This window comes from Cynocephalus volans, chromosome 9 (genome assembly GCF_027409185.1).
Source record: "Cynocephalus volans isolate mCynVol1 chromosome 9, mCynVol1.pri, whole genome shotgun sequence".
In the NCBI taxonomy this organism is placed as follows: Eukaryota; Metazoa; Chordata; class Mammalia; order Dermoptera; family Cynocephalidae; genus Cynocephalus; species Cynocephalus volans.
The window spans coordinates 71,189,040-71,216,688 of NC_084468.1; the positions used below are offsets into that span (position 1 = coordinate 71,189,040).

A 27,649-nucleotide genomic window follows, 5' to 3' on the forward strand; every position below is an offset into this window, starting at 1 on the left:
GCTGCAAGACTAGTTTACCTAGAGAGGTACCAATAAAAATAAAAATCCGGGGCCAACCCTGTGGCGCACTCGGGAGAGTGCAGCGCTGGGAGCGCAGTGACGCTCCGGGCGGGTCCGGATCCTATATAGGAATGGCCAGTTGCGCTCACTGGCTGAGCGCGGTGTGGGGTGATCCCCTTACCGGTCACAAAATAATAAGAATAAATAAATAAAAAAAAATAAAAATAAAAATCCGACTTAAAAGGATTCATTAGAGCTTTTACTCCCCCCATCCCCACACCAAATGATGTAAGCAGTGGTCATGTTCTCTGGTATCACTTAATACAATCTTACAGCACAACTACATGTTCCTGTTGTAGAAGTCAGCAAACTCCAAGCCTCCCCCAACCCTCACCCTTGTAGACCCTGTGAGCTAAGAATGGTTTTTATAAACAGTTGAGAGAAAAAGGCCAAAGAAAAATATTTAATGATGTGGAAATTATATGAAATTCAAATTTAAGTGTCCATAGTTTCACTGGAACACATCTTCACTCAGTGGTTTATGTATTGTCTACAGCTGCTTTTGCTATAGGAGGGCAGAAGTGAATAGCTGTGACAGAGATCATATGCCCTCAAAGCCTAATATATTTACAGAAAAAATTTGTCAGTTCCTATTAGACAGGATTTTGCCTACAAATGGAATAATACTCAAAGCCCATTATGAGACATTCAGCATAACAAATTTTTATTGTAAAGCTTTGTCATAAGAGCATACATAGACAATAAATATAAAAAGTAAATGTAAAATAAGAGTAAATACCATAAGGATAAAATATAGCTGTAGATTTGATGTGCATACTTATATTTGGTTAAATGTAAAGCATTCCTAGCTTGTTTTAACTGCAGACAGTTTTGGCTTTGACTATGCAAGCTGAAACTGCAATGCAATCTTAATCTAAGGGAAAATTTATGAATGTTCTTAAAGTCTGTCAAAAGATTAAAAACTCTCTTGCTATCAGTCATAAATGTAAAAATGTTATTTTGTAATTTTTTATAATGTAAAGCTAGTATTTAGTACACTGTGACTTAAAACATTGAAAATTAAGGTTTTATTTCTCTATAAATAATTTATCAAGAGTAGTTTCAACAGTGCTGGCCTTCTAGTCATATAACTTATGAAATGGAGACAGCATCCTTTCTATGTCTTGGCTGCCATACTCCTAAGTTTGGATCAGCTTCCAAAATTTTATCCTTTGCACTTTCAATGTCATGAAATATCTCTTAGAGTTCCTTTAATGTGAGTTTTTTGTTGGCATTACTTCCTCTGAAACATGTTCATCCTTTATATTATAACCACTTTCCTCAATTATGCCTGTATATTTGCCTTCACTAAGGTCCTCTGGCTGCATATTTAGAACTGCCTCTGGAACTGCAGCAGTGACAATATTCCCATAGTCAGCTATATCTTCTGTAACATTCTATCCAAATCCGCAAAGCTTTTTGCATGGTAGTATAGCACTACTGTGCAAAGCGAGTAGTTATAATTAAAGCTGATAATTCTTGCAAACTGTGCACAAATTTCACAGTAGCATCCTTATATGAGCTTGCAAGCGTCACCAAATATCTTAGCATTAATCAATTAATGCCAACTTCTGAATTCACGAAACCAGCCTTTACTGGTTCTTTTTCAGTCTCCTTGTAATTACCATTTTCTTTCAACATAGCAACTAATATGAATGCTTTGGCTTGAATGGTGGCCAAACTGATTGAGATTTTTTTGATTACAGTCTTCTTGAAGGCAGAAGTAAACACTCCATTTCAACCATAAGCAGCATTCTGTTCCAAAAGCAGAAGTAAACACTCCATTTCAACCATAAGCAGCAGTCTGTTCCTAGTGCAATTTAAACTAAAAGATGCCAAAGCACCTTTACCTTGTTTTTTATATTCATTACACTTTTTCAACATGTAGCTTCATGCCAGCCTAGGTCTCAACCTATCATTGCTTTTCTGTCATACTTTCACATCTTCTAATCACATCCAATTTCACTTCTAGCATCGTCACTTTTTGATTCTTTGTTCCCATCACCTATGTTGACCAATTTTGACTACCCATTTTTGTACACAGTCACATGAGTTTAATCTCTGGGCGACAAGGAGACAACACACTATGTACTTTGTGTTTTGCTATCTTTGTGTGGACTGAATAACAAAGATGCTCAGTGACCAACAGACTTTGAAAGAAGTGATGTGATTGGCCATTGATCATGATGCACATCTTTTATTTGCATAATGATCTGTGGACTAAGGAGCTAGCAGCAAAGTTATGCAACTAATTTCAGTACTGTGGTAACTGAAATTTTAACCATATTGTTAGGGACTGATAGTATTTAAACTGTGATAACTGATATTCATGCATGTTGGAATTGTGCAAAGAAAGGACTACCTGTATCTAAAAAGAAAAACTCTTTTATTAGTTCACAAAATAACCAACTTTTAATCCAATTTAGTTAACTACTAACCTAGTCCTAGATTAAATAAAAACTGAAGTTTTTCTCAAAGAATGTTAATTTCAAGACTCTGAATTACTCACCGGAGCTAGAAGAATGTTTAGAGATAATTTAGTGCAGAATTCCTAAAATTAGGATTTACAGACAGTTCAAAGACATTCATTTGAGAATTTAGCTCCCCTCCCCTCATTACAATAATCTTGAGGTCTGCAAAGAGTAAAGTTCTGGACAAAGCAACCATCACAAAGCACAAGATGGTATGTGTATGCAACTTTTTCCATAGCAGCCAGTACCATGTTTACATTTCAGCAAAACAGCAACATCCATTCCATTGTTTGTTTTATTGTTTTTGAATGCATTTATTTCATAAATCTTTTCATTAAGAGCTATAAACAAAGTTTATATCAACTTTTATGTTTGTATAAATTTAAGAAATAGAAATTTAACTTAAGTCAACTTGAGTAATCACAAGAATTTTTCCCCTTTATACAGGGTATATACACATTCCTCAGATTTGAGAATTGTCCACAATAACATGCCTAATTAATGACAGAACCAGTATTAGAGTTGAGATTTCCAGCTTCCTATCTACTGTTCTTGAACAAAACTTTAAGTTACAGGATGGTCATACATTGCCATATCTAAGTCATTTATAGAATATCGAACAGTTTAGCAAATTTAAGCCTTGAAACATGATCCCTAAGAATTTCAAGGGCTAAAAGGATTACATCATTATTTCTAAGAAAGGATGACTAATAAATTAAAAGTCCCAAGCACCCTCCATTGCCTTTCCTGAATCAAATCTATTAATCTAGACAATTATATCATCTTTGATATCATATATCTTTGAAAGCTGAAAAAATAAGGAAAAACAATTTTAATTCAGACCACAATATTCACATTATGCTCAAATAAATGTCAATTTTTTTGCTCAGATCTGACCTTTTCTATGTTTTTTTATCAAAACAAATTTATAAACCCCTTACCTTATTATATAAATCTTCAAATTCTTGTTCAAATAAATCTGACAAATGATGTTCTCTAAGAAAAACAGCCTTCAATTTTATTCCTAAAAGGAAAAACAGGCAAATCAGTGTATAAAAACCACATCATATATATAAACCTCATGATTTTTTTTTTAACATGTCCTCATCCACATACATTAATCACGACAAATCATGATGTGAACAGCAGTGGAAAAAGTTTAATCATTGGACATTTGTACATTCTTTTGAACTTAAGCTCTCTACTCATAAGGTTTTCATTGCTTAGCCTTTTAAAAATATACTTAACAAATGCATATCTTTATAACTTTTAATTCTTTAACAGGTAATATCTAATTTTACTATGACTGGGAAAAAACTCAGAAGATTATTTCAATTACAGTATTCGTTATATCTACTTTGTACTGATTATCTCATGCTAACTTGGAGGTGGTGTTTTCTCAGCTCAAGCCTGAAGTTAGGAAAGGGTAACTATCCCTTAATATATTCCAAAACTGTTTATGCTTTGCTTTATATGTACCGCTTTTGTTATTACTGAGAGTTGCCAAGGTTTCCAACTATCAGAAGAAGCACTAACACATTAAAGGAAAAGGAGAAAGCTTCTTTCTGCTAACAAAGAACTTTTGAACAGTGATGAAAGGAAAAGAAGACCCAAAAGATTACAAATCTTAGGCACTAATTAGTATTTTACCAACTAGGAACATTCTGATTGCTTGATTAGGTCTGTATTTTGCTCATGAAGAGGGACAGAAGCAGAATAAAGGGGGAAAAGGCAGCAGAAAGCAGAAGTAAGTTTTTAGTAAAGTATACTCATATAATGGATAAAAATCAAGCTTTGGGGAAAAAGGTCAAACTGCTTCTATGAGGGTATCTGTACCCTTATCCTATGGTAAATATTTGTATAACTGCATATAAGTAATTGGACTACATTCCTTGAAAAACTCTAAGCAGAAAGCTCAACTTTTTCAAGTTAGCATCACTCCAAGCAAAATGCTAGGGGTAGGGATACCCAGTTTCTAGCTATAGTCAAGTTCTAACCAGTTTAGGAGAGGAGAAAAGGGTCCAAGAAAAAGACATGCGATCAAGGTAGAGTATTCTGACTGTGATTTTTCTTATAGATTCTCTAGAAACTTTACAAAAGGAACACAGCATCACTTCAGTAGTTTATATGTATATGGACAAGAAGAAAATCATGCACCTTAGAAAAGGAGCACTTATTTGGATATATACATATGCTTTCATACTTCTAATTTACTTGACAGTCAAATAACAAATCCCTTTATGCAATAAATATAATTAAAAACTAAAAAGTATTTAATTAAAGTGTGGTAGCCAGCCTCCAAGACAGTTCCCAATGATCCCCCACCTCCTGGTATTCACACCCTTATATAGTCCCCTCCCACACTGTACTAGGATTGGTCTCTGTGAACAGAATACAGCATAAGTCCTGATATATCCTTCCCGGACTAAGTTTTTAAAAAGCAAACTTCTATCTTGGCCTTTTTCTCTTGGATCATTCATTTTAGTTTGGGAAGCTAGCTGCTATGTTTCACATGGAAAGAGAGGTTCACATGCAAAGAAGAAATAAAGTCTTCAGACAACAGCCAGCAAGGAACTAAGACTTGCCATGTGAGTTTGAAAGCTAATCCTCCCAAGTCTTCAGATGATTATAACCTTATAAGACCACCCTGAGCCAGAACCACCCAGCCCTAGTTTCAGATTTCTGACTCACAGAAATTGAGATGTTTCTTCTTTTAAACTACTGATACAGAGGATCACAATGCATATCCATACCAAAAAAGTCAAATGCAGAACTTATGAATTAACTAAAGATTTAGGACTGTCTTTTTAAACTTGGTCACAATAATTTCAAAACCCAAGGCTTTCTGAAACAAAAAAGTGAGAACTCAAAGGATGAAAATTCAGTAAGAGCAGCTGGCGAGTTAGCTCAGTTGGTTAGAGCATAGTGTTGATAACACCACAGTACAGGCTTCAATCCCTGTACCAGCTGGCTGCCAAAAAAAGAGAAAATTTGCAAGAATGTAAGTCAGTTATAGCAGGAAAACGAATGGAAGGTTCTAGTAGAATTAGCCAAGAATGACAAAAGAGCAGGTGCTCAACAAGATACCAGTTCTACTGAAAACCAAACCCCACTTGGCCAATATGGGATGGCTCCAGTTTGGAATCCAACACCTGGGCTTCTAGGCCACCTTGACTTTTTTTTTTTTTTTCTAAAGATGACTGGTAAGGGGATCTCAACGCTTGACTTGGTGTTGTCAGCAACCATGCTCTCCCAAGTGAGCTAACTGGCCACCCTTATATAGGGATCCGAACCCGTAGCCTTGGTGTTATCAGCACCACACTCCCCCAAGTGAGCCATGGGCCGGCCCTACCCGGTACTTCATTTCCCTGGGAGCCAGGGGCCTCTGGAAAGTTCCCTTCCTAATGGTCCCTTAGCCTTGGGCCACAAAGTATAATTAGCTCTCTACCACTATCTCTCTGGAGAGCAGTTATCACAGCCCCTGCTATCTGAAAAGAGACCCTATATACTCTGGTTTCTCTTCAGATCACATAAATCTTTCGCCTTTTGAAAAGAGACCCTAGGTCTAGGCCCTTCCCCCATTTCTCCCCCCTCCCCCAGACCTTTGGCTCCTGTTCCCTTACTTTCTCTAGTAGCTCTAGGAGGCCTGTGGTCCAGCTGCCAGCCTAGCACCCATGACATGTTGGGTGCCACCTCCAATTGATTTCCTGTTCTACCTGCCTTTCCTCTTTCCTGGCTCAGACCTATATGGCTCTGCCCTTAGCAAAGCCTGTTACCTGTATATGGCCCAGCTTGTTCAGGCCCTGGGATGCTGCATCTTCAGGCAACTATGTACCTTCCTGGGGAGGGAACCAGTATGAGAAATGGGGGCGGGCACAGATTCATCTCTGCTGGCTGATCTGGCCTGGAAGTGGGGTAGAGGAGGGCCCAGGCCAGTTTTGGGGATCCTCAGGTCTGTGGCCAGCCAATGAACTGCTTTTGAATTTTCCTGGTGCCCACTGCCTCCTCCTTTCTGGGAGACACAGAGCATGCCCTAGGTGGCAGTTGACCTGCCTGAGTTAATGTGTCTGTGGTAACTGAGTGAACCATAATAAAGGGGAACATTTGGTCATGTGGGAGGAAAAAAAAGAAAAGATACCAATCCTAGAAAGCAAAAAGTTTGTATCTGCTTTCATACAGTGACTGTGAGAAATAAATATTGTGTAAGAAAACCAACTATCTCTACATATACACTAAAAAGCTTAGTATTGTAGTAACTGGTCAATAAGCATTAGCTGTTGTTATTCTTTCCCAAGTGGCCAATTAATGAGATTCTATACAATAAAATAGGTAATTAGATTTCACCAAAGCCTTTATAAATCCATTTTTTACTGCTATAGTTTCTGGAATACACATTTAAAACAGAAACACTACCTTCCCTGTATATTTCGAGTAATTATCTTCCGAGACCCATGTATCTTTTTCCGACATCTGAGTATAATTCCTGAAAAGAGATATTTTCTTTTAAATTACTCTGTGCAATGGTCAGTATTTTTTGCAAATAACACTATCTTTAATGCAGCTTACATATCCTCATTTAAGTATTCAATAATCACAACAGTTCATTATGTGAACAGCAGTGAAAAGGTTTAATCACTGGATATGAAGTTACTAGAGAAAATCATCAAATTGAGAACCTCAATGTCATGAGTAAAACAAAAGTAAACAATAGCAACAACAAAAAAGCATATAAAAGTTAAAAACAAATGTAAAGATACACCAATACAACTCAAAAAGAATAGTTACATCTATAAAGAATTATATACTTCCCTATCCAGACAGAAGTACACTAAGAATATTGAGAGCAATGGCTTCTGTAAAGCGAGTTGGTCTTTTTCATTTAATTAGTCTATAACATTTAAATAAATCTGTTCTGGTAAAATGCAGTTTTCAGTAACTCATATGCAATTAATAATTAGAGGAATGTTGTCAAAATAATGTAAGAACTACATCGTTTCCTCCTTAGGAGAGCCACAAGAATTGGAATTCAATTATGCATGAAAGAAAACAGTCCTTACTTCAGATGCGTAACTGGCAGCAGTACTTTCAACTCTATCTTAAGTAAATGAGTGCCCTCCCTGGTACATCCCCATCCCCTCCTCGCTCTCAGCAGGTTGCACTACAATGAATCCATTTTAACAGAGGCCCCAGAGCTCCACTTCCATCTGGAATGTCCCAGCACCCACCAGCCTTGCTCTTTTAATGCCCCTATGGCAGTCTCCATTTAAATTTTCCTTTAATGGGGTTGGAGGGCATAAAAATATTCCTCAGGTACTAATGACTGTTTTTTATCTTATAGGTACTAATCACTGTTTTGTATCTTATAGATTATCAATTTGCATGTTTTGAGTAGCCTACGCCAACCCTGTTTGTGTCATAGCCCTCCTACTTTCAAACACACAATTTTGCTAAACATGAGTTTTTTTCAGAAATACATATATTATAACAGAAACATATAGGCCAGGGACTGAAATTCACCTTCGACATTGTCTCTGAACTCAAGGAGCATCTTCTAGCAGGTTCCTTACAAACTTCTAAGTCTTTTAAAAAAACAAAGCAACCACCACAATGAGATACTGCTTCACCTTCACAAAAACGTGGAGAAACTGGAACTCTCACTGACTGCTGGTGGGAATGTAAAATGGTGCAGCCACTTTGGAAAATAGTTTGGCAATTCCTCAAGAAGTTATTCATAGAGTTATCATATGACCAGCAATTCCACTATTAGGTATATAATCAGTAGAAATGTAAACATGTCCACACAAAAACTTGTCCACTAATATTCATAGCAGCATTATTTATAATAGCAAAAAAAAGATAGAAACCCAAATGTCTACTAACTGATGAATGGATAAATAAAACTTAAGTATATCCATACAATGGAATACAATTTGGTAGTAAAAAGAAATTAAGTACCTATACATGCTACAACATTATGAACTCTGAGAACATTCTGCTAAGTGAAAGAATCCAGTCACAAAAGACCATATTAACTTATGATTCCATTTAAAGTAAGTGTACAGAATAAGCAAATCCATACAAAGTAATTAGTGGTTGCTAGGTACGGGAAGAGGGAGAATATAGGGAGGGCCTGCTAATAAGGATGAGGTTTCTTTTGGGGATGATGAAAATGTTCTAAAACTGACTGTGGTGATGGTTGCACAACTCTGTACGTATACTAAAAACCAATGAATTGTACACTTTACATCTGTTAGTTGTACGGTGTAAGAATTATATCTAAATAGAACTGTTACAAAAATATGAGTCAACCAGTTTCTTCCTTAAAGATAATTGACAACGATAATGCTACTTCTATTTAGCATCGCTCAGGTCTTAACAGGTTGAGTACTAGAAAAGTCTCTTAATTGTCCAATCAACTGACAGTATTTTCAATCCAGTTCCCAACCCTCTGCATGTCTTAGAGCCAAGTGAGCATTTGCCCCGCACATCTCCTAGGGACCAATTTTTCCAAAGTTCATAAATTATTCTTAGGCCATGTGACGTTTAAGAAAACATAAAAGCTCTGTTAATTTCATTCAGATAATATATAAGCATATCGTAATGGAAAATAGGTATAAATAACTAATACCTTGGTATGAATCTTTCTGGCTGAAATTCGGACAAAGGAAACAAAAAGGGGAAAAATGAAGTAATCTTGCTAGAACAAGCCTGGAAATCTGGAATCATTTTTGTGAGCTACAGAGAGAAATTAAAAAGTTACAAACACTTCTCGGTTTTTTTCATTAGAGGCCTCCAACGTCATCCAGAAGAAAAGCCACTTAATCTAAAAGACAAAATATGCCCTATGGCCCATTTTCTATCTTCTATGAAAACTGAAATCTCATACCATAAACATACAGAGCTTAACTAAGACACTGCTGTTAGATCTCACTCCTGAAAGCTATCCATGATACCCCATTCCAAACGAAAACCACTTCACTGCCCCTCCTTTTACTATTTATTGCTGAGTCCCCACTAGACCATAATATTCCCCAAGGGTTCTCAAGGACCTTACCTTTATTTCCTTAATTCCCTCATTGTAGCAAAGTGTCCTTCAGAAAGTGTTTGTTGATTTAAAAGTCGACGTATCTTCATTTCAGACTCTCACGCTCCTCTGGAATCACATGCCTACAGCCAAGAGCTCCTACGTTATGTCCGCATCAGAAAACTACAAAATAAAAAGCAAGGCAATGACACTCTTCTCAGTAAATCATTTATTCTTGGCTCGACTTGGTCTTCAGCATTTCTACGGCACCACGTGTATCCCACTCCCTCATATCCCTTCCTCCCGATGCCCTCCAGTGAGTTTCACCGATCGCACCCGGAGACCCACTGGCATGCCCCGCATGCGCCTCAATTTTGGTCCTGCCTCTCTGCTTTGCATTTTCAGGTTCAGCCTCACAAGAAGCTCGATGGAGCCGGATTGAGGTGGAGTGCGTGAAAGAAGGAGGAAAACGAGTTACTGCAAAAACCATTACCCACCCTCCAACGGAGCGGGAGGAGCGGTCACGTGAGCGTCTGATGCCCCAGCCTTTCCGATTGGCTGCTGCAACACGATGTGGCCTGTGATTGGCCACGGCGCCAAGAGCTGCACCTATCCAGAGAAGGGTGGGAGTCCCGCATCTCGAAAGCCCGCCTTTCCCGACTAATAAAGGTCGAAGACGCCGAGTCAACGGGCGGAGCTAAATTTATCGCGAATCATGCTGTCGCGGGAACCCTGAAGGTGGAGCCCCACGTAACAAGAAGATGACCCGAAGTTGCTCTGCAGTGGGCTGCAGCACCCGGGACACCGTGCTGAGCCGGGAGCGTGGCCTCTCCTTCCACCAGTGCGTGTGAGAACGGCCTGGAGGAACCGAATTCCCTGTAGGGCCTGGCGGGCTGTGGGCCAGGGTGGGGCGGGGCCGAGCAGTGCGTCGCGCCGTCGACGTGGCGTGACGTTAGCGTGGGGCGGGGGGAGCGGAACTGGGGAACTTAGAGAATTGAGGTTCTTCCCTCTCCTCCTGCCCAGCGTTCACCTCCAAGTGGCTGATTTTTTTTCACTACCTGACACTTACCCAGTTGCTTTTGACGCGAGTTACTCAGGGAGTAACTTTGGGTCCAAAGTAACATTTTTCTTTTGGAGGCCTTATTACTTAAAGTGCGGAGACCGGGAGGGAGGGCAGTTTGGGAAAAACGTTGAAGGCATGCGATTCCATTAGAGTGCAGGGCGTCTTCTTGAGCCCAAGTACAGATCAGTTTTCGCCCCTGCTGCCTGACGGTGCAAGTTCAGTACTATTAGCTGAGATCTACAAGGCCGGTCCAATTCTGGCTCTATCTGATCATCGCAAAGAAGCTTCATTTGGCTCGAGTGGTGCAGAATTTCAGACCAGTCTAATGTGAATTTAGACTGGTATAGGTCATACAAGTCAATATTTAAGGCACACTGGGAAGTACAAAAGTAGGTAAAATAGATCCTCACAGCGAAAAAGAGATAGACCTCGAAAAGAGGTAGCCTATTAAGATATTAATGAGATGTAGAGAGTTAAATAATGAGAAAGCACTTTTTATGAGGAGATCAAAAGGGGGTGGGAGGAGAGTAGCACTTTAAGTAGGACTAGCTTAAAAAATGTAGAGGTAAAGTGAAGGAATGTAGAGGAATGGAAAACTACCTTGAAGATAAATTATTTTAAAAATTTAAATGCCAGGTAAAGGTGTTTCGATTATGTATGGTAGGCCTTTGGTAGTCATTAATTTTTTTTTTTTAAATAGGACTGGTACCTCCATCTAAGCTGTTGTAATTTCATCCTTTCCTGTCTCCTTCACTACGTTTTCCCATCAACTAGTTAACTTTATCTTTTTTATTTTAAACTGCTCTCTACTGTTAACTTGCCTGAAGCCAGTAAGCATGCTCACAATGCTCACATTACTCCCTCGCCCCACCCCCACCTTTTTTTTTTTTTTTTTGGCCGTTTTTTTTGGCCGTCGTCCTGTTTGGGGATGCAAACCCTCTATCACCTTGCTCTAACCAACTGAGCTAACGGGCCAGCACCAACAAATTCACTTCTGTTAATTTACTTTTCATTAGTTTAAATCCTTAAAGGCTACAGTATCACATGGATTCTGTGTCCAATGGCCTTAGCGGGAAGGTTGCTTTGGAATTTGGCACAAACTATGCCACTGTTTCCATGACCATGAGTTTCATTTCCCCAGATTATCCTGGTTTTAAGTTTGCTGCAAGGAGTCACTGTTGTGTTCTTTGCTTTTACGCTTAAGCACTTCTTTTGCCCACAGTTGGATTTCATCTCAGTCACAAATACCTTCAATATTAAGAACTGTGTGGTCCCTTTGGTTCTGGAGACCGCACTTAGAGACAACAACAATGGCCTTGGACCACAGCCTTCTAGACATTCTTGCTTTTTAGAAGTCCTCTTCCCACAGGCTTCCACTGGCTCAAGATGGCAGAAAGAGAAAGCTCATTACTCCTATTTTTAAACACAGACACACAACTCTTGAGCCTGTGTGCATCTCCACACTACCTTACCAGTCTACTTCCCTTTATAACCACGCTCCTCAAAACAGGAGCATACACTTACTTCCTTATGTCCTGTTGGCTTTCCAACCTACTGTTGCTAAATACCTGTCACCACTACTCTAATGAGACAGCACTGACAAAGGTTCACCGGTAATCTTGCCCAATCAAGTGAGTTCTTACTCCTTCTCTTGACCTGATTTTAACTTTTAATCGTATCAACTGTTTCTTGAAACGCCTCACCCTGAGAGTCTGCTATGGTTCTTCCAGACTCATTTTTTTTTTCTCCATTTCAGTTTTCTAGATTCCTAGAAGCAGTGTTCTAAAATGCAAATTTTATCATTCTGTTTCCCTACAGGACCAATTTTTAATCTCCTGGGGCTCTTCAGTGCCTAACAATCAGAAATCCAGGCTCCTCTAAGAAGCCTTAAATCATACACCCTCTTTCAACCTGGATTACATTCTCTGTATATGTATTCTCTTATTGTACATGTGTGCTGAATGAACGTATGCTTTTCTATGAATGAGAAGTCACTTTGTCACCCTGACACCTAGGAAATTGTAAGGAAAGAGTAAAGAAAGGAAAAGGAGTTAGAATACTATTGTGTTAGTTCTAGCAAAAAGGTAATATGGATCTGCAGTAAGGGATCAACAAAATGATAATATGGGAAGGAGAGAATCAACTTGCCACTGTGTTCAAACTTTTTGATCATGGAGCTCTCTTCATAAAAAAATTTGAGTACTTGCCCGTGATATACGTATAGTGATTATTAAATTATATATATGAGGTACTCTACTAATATGTAGTATAAAGCACAAAAATTAAAAGATGGGGCAAAAACTTATAAAAACATATCATAATGTTGAAATCTCAATGGATGCTCTCCTGTGGAGTAAGAGCACATCCCTGTCATGATCACTGACCTCAAGAATGAATTGGATCCACAGCTTATTAGTATACAAGACCCTTTGTGATCTAGCCTCTAGCTACCTCTCCAGTCTTTTTGTAACCAATCCCTCCAACTTCTCTACTCACTTTTCAACTCTCTTAAGCCTTAAAATTAACTTCTTTTTCAATGCTTTATCTGTCAGTATGATTCAAGTAGTTATTTTATATCTCTGTGTTTTTGCATTTGCCTTGAGTGTTCACTATGTGCATGGAAAACCACTGAAGCTTCAGCTCTAGCTCTGTTATTACTTCCTCTGAAGCCTTCCCCAGTATCCCCCAGCACCAGCACCAAAGTTGTGAAAGAAGTTGCAAGGTCATGGGCAATAGGCTCTGGTTAAAAACATGAATCAAAATGACTCACAAAGATTTTTTTTATTACAAGAGTAATAACTTATTACAGGAACATCGGTGCTCTGTCAGAAACATGAATGGCTAAATGCAAGTTAAAAATTAAAGTGACCCTTTAATTCATTCTCTTTTTGTGTCAGTAAAGAGATTAAGAGGCTTAATTTATTTCATAACCAGAGAAATATGTGTATGATAATGTGGAAGAGGTTTTTTGCTTGCATTGTTGAAATGAGTTCTATTTTTAAACTTTTAATTGTCCAATGTCACAAACATACTAACAGGCAGAAAGTGATATATAACAAACATCTGTGTGCTCATCGCTAGGGTTAAGCAAATGTTAACATTTTGCCTTGTTTTAGATTTTTTTTTTCTTTACAACAAAATTAAGTTACAGGTTATTTAAAGCCTCACTCCTCAATCCTTTTTCTCCCTCCTCCAAGGTAGCCACTATAGAAGGGCTTTTGTTAGCCACTTTTCTGGAAAATATTTGATGTACAAGGAGCCAAAGGTAAATTACCACCATTTGTGTAAAAAAGCCATGGTGAACAAGGATAAAAAACGGATTCTACAAGTAGGACAATGTAACTAGTTCATTATGGTGTATGTGAGATGACAGTCGGTTTGGGATTTTTCTTCTGCCACAGATGGCTTTATACTAGGGAGACATGAATTCCAGTTGCAGCTGTCTCTTTACTGGTGGCTATACTTGTCTTTGGTCTTGGTTTCATCTTTGTAAGAAGATAAAAACCTGTCAGAATTTTTGTAAGACTAAAACTTAGTCTTTAAAACATGTAACATATGTATGTCACAAGATAAATGACTTAAAAGTAGTATTACTTATTAGTACCAATTTAATTTTGTCCAGAACTCAAACTAGTTAGTCATGCTGGTTAGACTACGTATTTCATCACCTTTTTCATGACATTTTACACATAGGTAATACTTGTCTAATACTTTGGGGCGAACCAACAAAGCTGTTTGGGGCTGGCTTGAAGTAACTACTGAGGGGCTCCAAGTGTCTCAGACCACCCTGTGGGCTAAAAGGATCAATAGCTGTCCTGACCAGGCATACCAGTTGGAAGCTTTGCATCAAAGGATCAGGCTGTGATACAACTTGGCAGGCCAGCCAACTTTTGATGGTTACAGCTTCTGGATTCAAAAAAATCAAAGAACTCTGAAAACTGAAATCAGATAAGTAAATTAAAGTTTTAACTGGGCTTTATGTTTGTGGAAAGCAGTTAAATAATAAATGGTTTTATATAATAAACACTACTGTAGTATTACCACAATATTTTCATGTTAATGGAACTTTAATATGATTGCTATAGATTTCCAGCTGATACCATTCAGCGCTCAAAATGGATCAGGGCTGTTAATCGTGTGGATCCCAGAAGCAAAAAGATTTGGATTCCAGGACCAGGTGCTATACTATGTTCCAAACATTTTCAAGAAAGTGACTTTGAGTCATATGGCATAAGAAGAAAGCTGAAAAAAGGAGCTGTGCCTTCTGTTTCTCTATACAAGGTACTTAAATCTAGGTGTAAACAAAGCTAAATTTTACAAAGCTTTTAAAAATCAAGACAGCTCACATTATAGCTACAGTTTGCAGAGACCAAAAATCTGAGTCTTAAATAAATCCAATAAAAGATTTTAAATGCTTTGAAAAAAAATTTTTTTTTTTAATCTACGTGTAATAATAGCATTTTGCTCTGGAGCTTTTAAAAAAGTGTATAAATGCAAATCATTTGTCTAGACATACATAAAGATTCTAACTAATCACAAAAATCAACTAGTAGATAGAAATGGCCTTAGAATCCAGGCTTTTGTTAAATACAAGAGCTTTCATAATACTTTGAAATTATTTATTTTTGTTTTGGCTTCTTCCAATAATTTTATTGATCCTGACCAAAAATATACCTAAATTATTAGCATTGACATAGGAAGAAGTATATGGAAAATATGAGATTTTCTATGAGTGAGTCACCAGTATTGGTGTTAAATTCTTGTTTCTTTTGATTGCTTTTATTTTATCTTTTTACCCTTTAACCACAACTCTTGTACATGGCTTTCACTTTCTGCACAGCCTGTGATAGTCACCTAACTATTCTGTCCTGATACTGGCCTTACCTTCCTCTTATTCACTGGAGTCTCCTCCTCTTAATATTGTTTTATCTCATTCCCCTATTCGGAAGTATATAGTTGGTGTCACATTCAAACTCATAAGTTCCAGTAGCATCCTGCCAATTGATTTGTGCATTTCCAACTGCTCTGAATTCTCTTTTCGAACCACATATAGTTACCCACTATATTGATGTGCTTTCATGTTTTTGTGGAAAATCAGTTACAGCTACTGTTTACCAAGGCCTGCAATAGTCCAGGCATTGTACTAGGAGATTTACGTAAATTATTGTATCCTCAAAACAACCCTTTATTATTATCTCCATTTTACAGATGATGACACAAGGGATTGCAGAGCTTAAGTGAGGGAGCTAGGATTCAAACCCAGTTCAGTCTTAATTCCAAAGCCCACACTCAGTCCACTATGCCTTCTTTTTTGTATACATAACTTCCCTGTTCATTCCATCAAGCCGTGCTGTTGCTCCTTCAAAGAACTACTCAGAACTCACTTCCATGAAGACTTCTCAAATTATTACCACCTTTTTCTAGTTTCTTTAATCATTTCAGAAACTTTAAGCATCATGTTAATATTTCTGTATAGATGAAAAAAAAATCTGTTTACATTGTCCTACTGACTATACATTAAAAAAAATTCAGAGATTATGATCTTTTATAATTAACTCTGCACAGCAACCAGGTGAGTGCTTTGTATTCAGTTATATTTTTATAGATAAATCTACTGTGTGATGATTTATAAAGTAACTTTTATTTTATATTTCTGTCATAGGTTCCTCAAGGTGTACACCTTAAAGGTAAAGCAAGACAGAAAATCCTAAAACAGCCACTTCCAGATAATTCTGAAGAGATTGCTACTGAGGACCATAATTATAGTTTGAAGAGCCCTTTGACAATAGGTGCAGAGAAACTGGCTGAGGTGCAACAAATGTTACAAGTGTCCAAAAAAAGACTTATCTCTGTAAAAAACTACAGGATGATCAAGAAGAGAAAGAGCTTACGATTAATTGATGCACTTGTAGAAGAGAAACTACTTTCTGAAGAAACAGAGTGTCTGCTACGAGCACAATTTTCAGGTATTTCCCCGATAACCTGTAATATTTACAAAACAGCTCTTTATTTTTTTGAAATATCATTAAATATTTATTTTGCTATTGCCTATGAAAACATGCATTTAACTGGAAGGTGAAAAGTCTCAGTAGCATAAGCAAGAAGAATAAAGAATAATGACCAAAATGCTTTCATATTTTGTGGTTTACAAATTATAAAAGTAACATGTTTATTATAGGAAAAGCAAAGAAATATTTAAACGGTAAAAATAATGCATAATTCCACTACCCAGAGATGAGATATAGTTTATACAATTTTGTATTTCACTTTTTATAATAACTGTTACCCATGCTACTGCAAATTCTTTTTTTCTTCTATTTTTTTATTTTTGGCAGCTGGCCAGAATAGGGATCTGAACCTTTGACCTTTGTTATAACACTGTGCTCTAACCAGCTGAGCCAATCAGCAAATTCTTTAAAAACACTTTTAACTTGTATGTAATTTATTACCAAAGTCTCTTTTGCAGTGGAGTTGAATTAGATAATTTGCAAAATCTGTTTCTGCCTGAAAATTGTGGGTCTTCAAATTTTTTCTAAAATATTGTATAGAATAGATATGTAAATCCATGAAAAGACTACTTACTCCTTTTTGTGAACCAGGCTATTTGACATGGGGCAAAATAAGAATTGCCAACTTATTCTTTGATGAAAGCAGCAGAAATTTTGGACTTACATTCTGGTAAAAGAGAAGCATGTCCTGTTTCTAGAAAAGAACAATTACCTCCAAAGGAGGAGAATACTTTGTGTTTCTCCAAGAGGGAAATAGAGGTAATAAATGGGAACATGGGATTTTTTTACCTCTCGATGGTAGGCAAAATAGTCTGTTAAATCTGAATGATATCCTATCCCCAGAAATGTTTCTTATATCTAATTTATGCAAAGTGAAACAAATAAATGTCCTCAGAATCCAGAGATTTAATTTTATCTAGTTATTTCATTTTCTTCCTTGTTCCTCTAAAGATCTCCACAGAGGCTGCCAGTAATATAAATTGCAAATTTTTCTTCCCTTTCTCTAGTGAAATGATCCATTGTGAACAGGATAAATCAGTCAAGGGGTCCTAAGTAGATATTTACCTGAATATGTTTGTATTTGAATTTTGATGTCCAGTGCATTGTATATCCAAATGCTATGATCTGTGCCTGAAAATGTTCCTATTCACATTTTTCATCACAAAGAATAAATAAATTTATTTTAACAGATTTTAAGTGGGAGTTGTATAACTGGAGAGAAATAGCTGAGTACTCCATGGAAATGAAACAATTTGCTTGTACACTCTACTTGTGCAGTAGCAAAGTCTATGATTATGTAAGAAAGATTCTTAAGCTGCCTCATTCTTCCATCCTCAGAACGTAAGTGATTCGTTTTTAGATGTTAAATAAAACAAATATATTGTTCCTTTATTGCATTTCATACATTCAGGCTATTTGTATTTATACTACTATTTATTAGTTGCCGTTTCTTTTTAAAAATTTCTAGGTGGTGTTTGCATATTATCACAACAGCAATATTTTCACCACCAAAATGAAGACATATATATATATTCTGATAAAATTTTTGCATCTCCCAGATGTTAGAGACACTCTAGTGATAAAAACTGAAATATTGGAATTTCTAGTTCACTTCAGTAGCTTTAATATTTGACTATCCCAGACTGGCCAGTTAGCTCAGTTGTTTACAGCCCAGCATTATAACACCAAGGTCATGGGTTTAGATCCCCATACTAGCCAGCTGCAAAAAAAAAAAAAAAAAAAAAAAAAAATCTGACTATCCTGGAAAATCTAGAACAGTTCTGGATTGATAACTGTTAGTCTGAGGCAAAGCACAAAAATTAGCATTTTTCATAAGCACTGCAGTTGAAATCTGGTCCCATGTTTCCAGGGACCAGATTTTGATAAATAATTTTTCAGGATTTGTGGTCAAAATACAGACACATTTATAATTCTCTTGGTGTGAAGCTAATAACATAATGACTTTCTGGTAATGACTAATAACTTTAATACCTTATTTTTATTGTTTCTTAACACTGGTTTCACAGATTCCTTTTTTTAAAAAGTGAATGTTTTCTCTACACACACTTTAAAATAATACTACTAATAAAATACTTAGAAACGAGAGAAAAGGAAGGAAAAATTCATATATTGTTCCTATGTATTATATAGATAAACAATTACTATTAATATTTAGAGTATTTCCTTCCAGTCTTTTTCCTGTGCTTAGATTTACTGGTTTTTATATAGTTATGATCTTTTGTTTATAAATTTCCAAACTGCCCTTTATCACTTCATTATAAATGCATTTTATCCATGTAATTTTGAACTCTTTGTAAATAAGTTAGTATAACTACATAATCCCAGTTAGTCCTACCCTACTTAAACTGTGGCATTCTCCAACTATTGGACATTTATGTTTCCATTTTTTATTGTAATTGCTAATTTCATATATTGAGATGAACATTTATGTATAAAGCGTATTCTCTTCTATAAATAGTAATTTTACCATTCAGGCCAGATATTATACTTATTTATTCATGTCCACTTTGTGCTAAGCAGGAGACATTTTTATAGATACTGCATTGATATTTCTCTGCCTATACCTTTTTTTAGCCCAGTTTTCTCTGGTTTTAAAGCACTACTGGTTTTTCACTGTGGTTTGTGTAAGGCATTCCACATGACTTCTTATCTTTTTTTTTTTTTTTTCATGGTTTTCTTCATTTCCCACAATTCTGCATCAACTCCTAGATTAAATCTTCTATGGCAATTCCAGCTCACACTTACCTTTTCTCTCTTCATGTCATTCTACATTTTGTAATTTTTGCTGTGACACATTGATATTCAACTCCATACCCTACAGATGTATACAGTCAATTGTGTTACGGTAAAAGAAATTAAAAACAAGCAACTTTGCTGTGACGTTGTATATTTAGATTTATAATTCCAGGACTCAAACAGTTGCTTATTTCTTTTGGTACTTTGGCTATAACAAAGGTACATTTTTAATGTGATAGTAATACATGCTTGTTATAAAATATTCAAACAATATATAAGTATATAAATACCAGAAAATGAAAACCACTGGTAATACTTCCCTTCCCTTAATCCCACAGATAACTACTGTTAGAAGTTTGCTATATATCCTCCCAGATTTTTTTAAAAAAATCTATTTATCAATAAAATTTTGTTTTAATGACCGTATATTATTCTAATATATTAACCTTGATTTTATCCTAACAAATCTGAGTGGTCAAACATATTTGTATTAGGCTACATTTCCATTCATTTTCCCATTAGAAAAGTTATATATGTTTATAACACAGCTATACTTAAGTACTAGATCTTTATAATCATTATATTTAATATTCATTTATTCAATAAATATTTATTGATCAGGAGCGGCCAGTGAGGCAGGAGGAAAACCAGGAGATTGTGATGGCCTGGAAGCCAAGTGTAGAAAGTATTTTCAAGGAGGGAGTAGTCCACTATGTCAAATGCTGCTGGGAGATCAGGTAAGATGAGGACAGAGGATTGACCATTGGATTTTACAAGGTGGCAGTCTTTGACTTTGACAAAAGCAGTTGCAGTGAAGTGATGGAGAGGTAAACCTGGCCAGAGGGGGTCAAGAGAGACCGGAAGTTGAAGATGCATAGAAAATGATTGTGGACTCTTTCAAGGAATTTTGCTATGAAGAAGGGCAGAAAAATGAGTCTGTAGGTAGAAGGGACCATTCACTGAGGGGAGGGTGTTGAGATACAGATATTCCAGCATGCTTGCGTGCTCATGGGAATGATCCAGTAGAGAGAAGGGAATTGGTGATGCGTTAGAGAAAGGATAACTGCAGGAGGGTAACATTCAACACCGTTGTGGAGGGAAGTCAGACCTTAATTAGGGGTAGGGACAGTTCATCCGTTGAAACAGGAAGAAAGGCAGAGATACAGATAGAGTAGGTTAACATTTTTGGTGGCAGGAAAATGAGTTTTTATTGGATTGTTTGTTTTCTTGATGAAATAAAGTTATTAGCTGAGAGCTGGGGTGGGGGAGGCATTAGAGGTCTGGGGAGAAATGACAAAATGTGAATAATTATCTCAGAGAACAGAAAAGTAATTAGGGAAATGTAGCACCAAAGTTGTGGTCAGCCTGTTGTTTTTCCTCTCCATAATGATGGAGAAACAATTAGATGGTTAACAATTACATGACAGACCAAGTGAGACTTAAATTCTTAAAAAACCCTTGGTTTGGTTAGATAGGTATCTCACTCACTAATTTCTAATTGCCATACATCTTTCTCTAATTCTTAGCTACATCAGACACCTCTCTAATTTTCTCTGTACTGATGTTGGATCCTTTCTCAGTTCTCCCTTAATTCTTTATGTCCAAAACCTTCCCAGAGCTGTGCTTTTTATAATTTCAGTGCTGTGTTTTTAAGGTAGCTTGTTTTCATAAATCCTTTGAAATTATATCATGATATCTTCAGCTTTCCTTGTTATAGTACCATATATTTAGTATGTATCATTATTATACACATATGTAGGTAGAAAATGCTGACATAGTTGTTCCTTATTAATATTTTCTGTATCTAATTTTCTATGTTTGTATTCACTACAGTTTAGTAAATTAACTCCCTCTGTAGATTAGGTGCTGTGAGAGATTCAGAAGTAAACAGGACAGTGGGAGGAGCTGGTAGTCTACCAGAAAACACTCAGACAGCTCAGCATTATGGATCTCTAGGACTGTATTCTTCCCAGGCAGAGCTTTAAGCCACCCAACTGACTCCCTGTAATCATTCCTTAACTAAGCCATTAGGTATCAGTCATTTTATTTAAAATATTATCTTGATGAGAATGTAAATTAAAATTGGTGTGAACTTTCTGAAGGACAATTTGGGAATATGAACTTTTAACGACCCACCCAATTATGTGTACCTGAAGTCTGAGATTTGTTTTTAATTTCTTATTAAAGTTGAGTTCATTTATCCCAATATGTGCATATTTAAGTTTACCTGTCCATCCTACTTCTAGGGATTAACACAAATTACATAAATATGTATATCTGTACGTGCACATGCGTGCTCATGCACAGACACGTTGTGGTGCTGTTTATATTATTTTAAAAACTGAAAAAACCTAAATGTCTTAAAATATGGGTTAGTTAAATTATTTATTGACTAACTATACTGTGATATACTATGTATACATTTAAAATGTTACACAGACATATGAAAGGACTTGTAAGAACATTACTGTTAAGTGAAGAAAAATAGGTTCAGTGTAATTTTTGAAAATTATATCTAGATATGTATACATAAAGATATATGGAAGGATATCCTTGAAATATTAACTGTGGTTTTTACTCTATTCTTTACACTTTTCTGTATTATTTAGCTTTTTCTAAAAAAAACTTAATGTGTCATTTTTTACAATTACAAAAACCTTTTAGCATTTTCAAGGAAGAAAAACTGTTCAAAAGAGAAATCAGTTGCTTCCCTCCTATTCTAACTCACAAACTTGGTTTGGGTATACCTATTCTTAGTTATAAAAACTTTAAAAAAATAAATCAGCAAGTCCACATATCTTTCTGCTTGATATTCAAGACATTGTTCTAGTAGTTGTGGATATTAGATAACCATTTAGATTTCCATTTAAAAATCAAGCTCAGCAGAACATAAGGTGTTTTTGTTTTTGTTTTTTAACCCCATTTAAAATAAAACTTTTACATGTAGGCATTAAGTAGTTTCCTTACATACTTACTGCATATGTAACTACAGTTAACGCCTTTGGAGTTCATTTGAGAATCCTAATGCAAAAAAAAATTAATTTTATACAATGAAAATTTGGTGACACAGTTGCAAACGGTTTTTAACATACTAGTGGGCTAAGCACCACTATATTGTTTTCTCATTGTCTTACTGTTTTGACCTATTTTTAAATACAAATAACTGATACTTTTGTCTCCTAAACAGATTATAAGCTACTTTTAGTCAAAGTTTGTCTTTTGCATCCTTTAACTGTTTTTTAACCCATTAGTGCATCTTAAAATCAAGTTAGTCATAATTGCCATTAAAGTATATATGTAACATACATATATAAACATATATATATATTTCACATATGTGAAAGGGCGTGTCATATAGTAAGGTGAATTTTGTTTATAAAACTTCTAGATTACAGCTAAAATATTTGGAAAGCCCTGTTTTGAAATACTTAGGGAATTACATTAAAATCTCAATTAAATAGAGGTCAGCTGTCCAGGAAGAAACCTTAGCTGCCTAGAGTATAGCCAAAAAATCAGAAATTTAACTAAAAAAAAAGGAAATTTGCATTACAAAGTATACTTCAGTTATAGATGAACACCTCAGTCTCTTCCTCATAGTCCATTTAATCTTCTTTTAGACAATTATTGAACACATTGTTTTCTTTCCTGATCTCTACAGCAAGTGAGAAAGGGTAAATTAGAAGTAAGAAGAATTCTGAAGATAGACACTAACAGTAATGGGAAGTAATAATAATTAGCAGTCTGAGAAGGTCAGGGATACCATGAAAGAACTCCTAAGATAGTAGTGCAGGTACGTTCTATAGGGACAAGCAGATATGGACACCTTAAATACCTCTAAGAGCATAATTTTGAAGCTGTAAGGAGTGAGTAAAGCCCTTTGTTCATAACTAGCAGCACAGTATAGGCCAAGTTGCTTAACCTCTCCCTCTGTCCCAGTTTCCTATCCTGTAATATGAGGTAGATGTACTAAATGTTCCCAAAGTTCTCTCCCTTTTGACAATTTTCTCTTTTCAGTGAATTTACAGGTAAGACTGATTTGTGATCTACATTATAAAAAGGTCAATTAGAACTGGAAATTTTATTTGTATACTTTTTAAAAAACAAATAAGAAATTAAAAATTACATCGTAGTATGTTTGCATCTTAAAATACTACTTTGTATTTTTATGTTTCTCTATATTTTTCCTATTTTATTGTAACTATATGAATATATTTGAAGATAAATGTAGAATTTGGCTACTTGTACTTGGCTTTATATTGTAGGGATTTGAGTCTACTTTAGTACTGTTTAAGGCTTTTCCCCTTTTATCTTTTTATTTCTTCATTTAAGTTTTATATTCTTTATTTTTTATATTTTCTAGGTGGTTATCCAAATGCAAACCCAGTCCAGGTTTTGACAGCAACATTTTTTCTTTTCTTCAACAAAGGGTAGAGAATGGAGACCAGCTATATCAGTATTGTTCATTGATAATAAAAAGTATATCGCTCAAACAACAACTTCAGTGGGACCCCAGCAGCCACAGTTTGCAAGGGTTTATGGACTTTGGTCTTGGAAAACTTGATGCTGATGAAATGCCACTTGCTTCAGAAACTGTTTTGTTAATGGCTGTGGGTATTTTTGGTCATTGGAGAACACCTCTTGGTTATTTTTTTGTAAATACAGCATCTGGATATTTGCAAGCTCAGCTACTTCGTCTCACTATTGGCAAACTGAGTGACATAGGGATCACAGTTTTGGCTGTTACATCTGATGCCACAGCTCACAGTGTTCAAATGGCAAAAGTGCTGGGTATACGTATTGATGGAGACAACATGAAGTGTACATTTCAACATCCTTCATCTTCTAGTCAACAGATTGCATACTTCTTCGATTCTTGCCACTTGCTGAGATTAATAAGAAATGCATTTCAGAATTTTCAAAGCATTCAGTTTATTAATGGCACAGCACATTGGCAGCACCTTGTGGAGTTAGTAGCACTAGAGGAACAGGAATTATCAAATATGGAAAGAGTCCCGAATAAACTTGCAAACTTGAAAAATCATATACTGAAAATGAATTGTGCTGCCCAACTCTTTAGTGAAAGTGTAGCCAGCGCGTTAGAATATTTACAGTCTTTAGGTCTGCCTCCTTTTCAAAACTGTATGGGCACCATCTATTTTTTACGCTTAGTTAACAATCTGTTTGACATTTTTAATGGTAGGAACTGTTACGCAAAGGGACTTAAAGGACCTTTGTTGCCTGAAACTTATGGTAAAATAAATCACATGTTAATTGAAGCCAAGACAATTTTTCTTACATTATCTGATACTAGCAATAATCAAATAATTAAAGGTAAGCGAAAACTAGGATTCCTGGGATTTTTGCTTAATGCTGAGAGCTTAAAATGGCTTTACCAAAATTATGTTTTCCCAAAGGTCATGCCTTTTTCATATCTTCTGACTTACAAATTCAGTCAAGATCATCTAGAATTATTTCTAAGGATGCTTAGGCGGGTATTAGGAACCAGTTCTAGCCCTACGTGCATGGCGTTCCAGAAAGCTTATCATAATTTGGAGACCAGATACAGATTTCAAGATCAAGTTTTTCTAAGTGAAGTAAGCATCTTTGACATTTCAATTGCTCGAAGGAAAGACTTGGCCCTTTGGACAGTTCAACGTCAGTATGGTGTCAGTGTTATAAAGACTCTCTTTTACAAAGAGGATATTTGCCAAGACTGGTCTAATTGTTCACTAAGTGAGGCATTACTAGACCTGTCAGATCACAGGCGAAATCTCACCTGTTGTGCTGGTTATATTGCAAATAAGTTATCAGCTCTTTTGACCTGTGAGGACTGCATCACTGCCCTGTATGCATCGGATCTGAAAGCTTATAAAATTGGGTCACTGTTATGTGTTAAAAAGAAGAATGGTTTGCATTTACCTTCAGAAAGTCTATGTCGGGTCATAACTATTTGTGAGCGAGTTGTAAGAACCCATTCAAGAATGGCAGTTGTTGAACGAATTCCTCACCAGAGGGAATTGTATCTTCAACAGAAAATATTACATGAGCTTTCTGGGCATATTTGTCTTTTTGTAGATTTAGATGAGCATCTCTTTGATGGAGAAGTGTTTGCCATCAATCACTTTGTAAAGTTGCTAAAGGATATAATCATCTGTTTCTTAAATAACAGAGCTAAAGATGTAGTTCAGTACTCTTTAAAACATTCAGAAAGAATGGAAATGAAAAAATTTTCAAGGAAATATTGGTCATCTTTACAGGATTACAAATGTTCAAGTTTTGCTAATACCAATAAATTCAGGCATTTGCTAAGTAACAATGGATATCCTTTCAAATGAGAGACCTAATATATATTAACATTTTTATTAAAAAAACGGTCAACACTTTGTAGAGTTCAATTTTGCCTTATTAATTGACCATTCTACACAGTGGAAAAGTTTGCAGTTCTGCTTATTAGAATTTCTAATTACACAAATCATAAAATCTGGTCACACTTCGGTATGGCTTGCAACATTTATGAGTTTTCCAAAATGTAAAAAGCACTAAGTCAGTAGGAGCAGACTAGGAAACAGGTGGAATCTTTGAATTTACTACTATAAGACTGAGTAATGTGACTGGATTTATTTTTAACTTGTTCAGTCTACTTTAAAAACAAGAAAAACGACAACTAGGAGTCACAAAAACATTGACTCCTTTTAAACAGACTATATCTGAAAGAGCTTTGGTTTACTATTCTTAAGAATGTTGACAGAATATCTATAAAACCTTGAAGATGAAAATTAAGTTATGGTTTGAAAGTTAGACTAAAGCAAAAATATTAAATACTACAAAAATCCCCTTGTCTCTAAAATAGAAATACACACTCTGTGGCTGAAGGTAAATACAAGGGCCATTTATTTTTCCTTGTACTGCAACCAAACTGCAGAGTACAGTGTGGGAACATAGATGATGTGATTTTCACTATCTGTTGTCACTGGACTTTGAAATATTACTTTTGAATAATATAGTAGGGTGGACACTTATTACTTGACTCCTTTTGGAAGAGCCCAGTGCTCATCAGAAAATGGGGAGAAACCTTTAATTCAACTTCTGCTCTTTCTGAAGTCTGCTCATGTTTGCAGGAAGGCTAAAATAATGAAACATACTCAATGTTGAATGAATAATGGACTACTGAAAAAAGACGGTCAGTTGAAACGATAGGTATGGAAAAAATTTGTCTTAATTATATAAAGGTTTTTTTTTCCCCCCAGAAATTTAGGAAAAGCTTAAATAATCTGAAGATGGAAGCATACTAATGACAATTTTCTCCATTCCCTCACACCCAGATTTGAAAAGATAAGTAGAAAAAACATTTGGTACATATCCTTTAACCAATGGGGGTATTTTGAAGGATAAAAGAAGAAACAAGCACATTACACTTCTGTGTTTGTAAAGTATCTACTCTTTTTGTCATTGAGATTGAATGTTCACAAAGTACAAAAACTTAAAATTGCAAAAGATTAATGATGAGGTAAAAGTTGAGTATATTAATTGAAATTCCCCTTAAAAAGTATATTTTGATATACTTGTTTATTCTACCTCAAAGGCTTTAAATTTTGAAATGTATCCAGTGTTGTACTACATTTTTTACAAGACCTATTGCTGAGAATTCTGAATAAGATGGGTTTTGTTTTGTTTGCAAATAGAATTAAGTTTAAATACACCAGGATAAATCTTATTTACAGGAAGCCTGTTTGTAAATCACCACCTTTATATAAATCCAAGTTTTGTATCTGATTTTTATATAAAGCAAGATTTACTCTGTAGTGTCTAATGCTCTTTGCTGTTTCACTTGACTAATGTATTAATATATTCTGTATTTGAAAAAATTAGTGTTTTGCATTCTTTTAAGTGCTGGATAAATTGGGCAAACACTGATAATAAGAAAAGTTCTATCACCATCTTTAGCCCATTTAATTGCTCTTGCACTTGTAAAATGATTCAGAGTCTTCATATCAGATTTACTTGATATGATATGCTTTACAGTGAAATAAATTATTCATATTTGATTAGGGTAATTTGGTTATAATTTTTACTCTGTATCTTTGTCCTTATTTTCTCCCAAGACAAGCATTCCCATTAAAAACTTATCCTTACTACTTTCCAAAAAACAGTGCTTGCACACTGGATATCCACATGCAAAAGAATTAACTCAAAATGGATCAAAGACCTAAATGTAAGGTAAAGCTATAAACCTCTTAGAAGAAAATAAAGTAAATCTTTGAGACTT

At 35.7% G+C, this 27,649-nt stretch overlaps 2 protein-coding genes and 1 pseudogene across 21 annotated transcripts in view; 1 reads left to right on the plus strand and 2 right to left on the minus strand.

Moving 5' to 3' along the window:
* The window catches only part of SEC31A (SEC31 homolog A, COPII coat complex component), a 77,761-nt gene extending 67,679 nt beyond the window's left edge, over positions 1 to 10,082 (minus strand). For 10 of the 19 annotated variants that reach the window (XM_063108574.1, XM_063108590.1, XM_063108585.1 and 7 more), the window contains exons 1-5: positions 10,053 to 10,075; positions 9,586 to 9,738; positions 9,160 to 9,266; positions 6,945 to 7,014; positions 3,473 to 3,555 (exon numbers count right to left, since the gene is read on the minus strand). The gene's annotated coding sequence lies outside the window, so the exon portion shown is untranslated. Of the gene's footprint in view, positions 1 to 3,472; positions 3,556 to 6,944; positions 7,015 to 8,048; positions 8,067 to 9,159; positions 9,267 to 9,585; positions 9,836 to 9,903; positions 9,978 to 10,052 lie in introns of those variants that run through there. The other 9 variants (XM_063108580.1, XM_063108587.1, XM_063108586.1 and 6 more) reach the window with 6 other exon arrangements.
* Positions 10,083 to 10,226: 144 nt separating this feature from the next.
* On the plus strand, positions 10,227 to 27,402 carry THAP9 (THAP domain containing 9). 2 transcript variants are annotated; one of them, XM_063108660.1, is made up of 5 exons: positions 10,227 to 10,402; positions 14,704 to 14,899; positions 16,281 to 16,584; positions 17,817 to 17,967; positions 23,744 to 27,402. In XM_063108660.1, exons 1-5 carry the CDS (start codon positions 10,317 to 10,319, stop codon positions 25,716 to 25,718), a joined length of 2,712 nt encoding a protein of 903 aa, XP_062964730.1. In that variant the 5' UTR covers positions 10,227 to 10,316; the 3' UTR covers positions 25,719 to 27,402. The 2 variants fall into 2 exon arrangements, with proteins under 2 accessions (XP_062964730.1, XP_062964731.1); XM_063108661.1 differs by having other exon boundaries at positions 10,227 to 10,396.
* On the minus strand, positions 11,636 to 11,957 carry LOC134386522 (large ribosomal subunit protein eL33-like; annotated as a pseudogene).
* Positions 27,403 to 27,649: the final 247 nt, after the last annotated feature.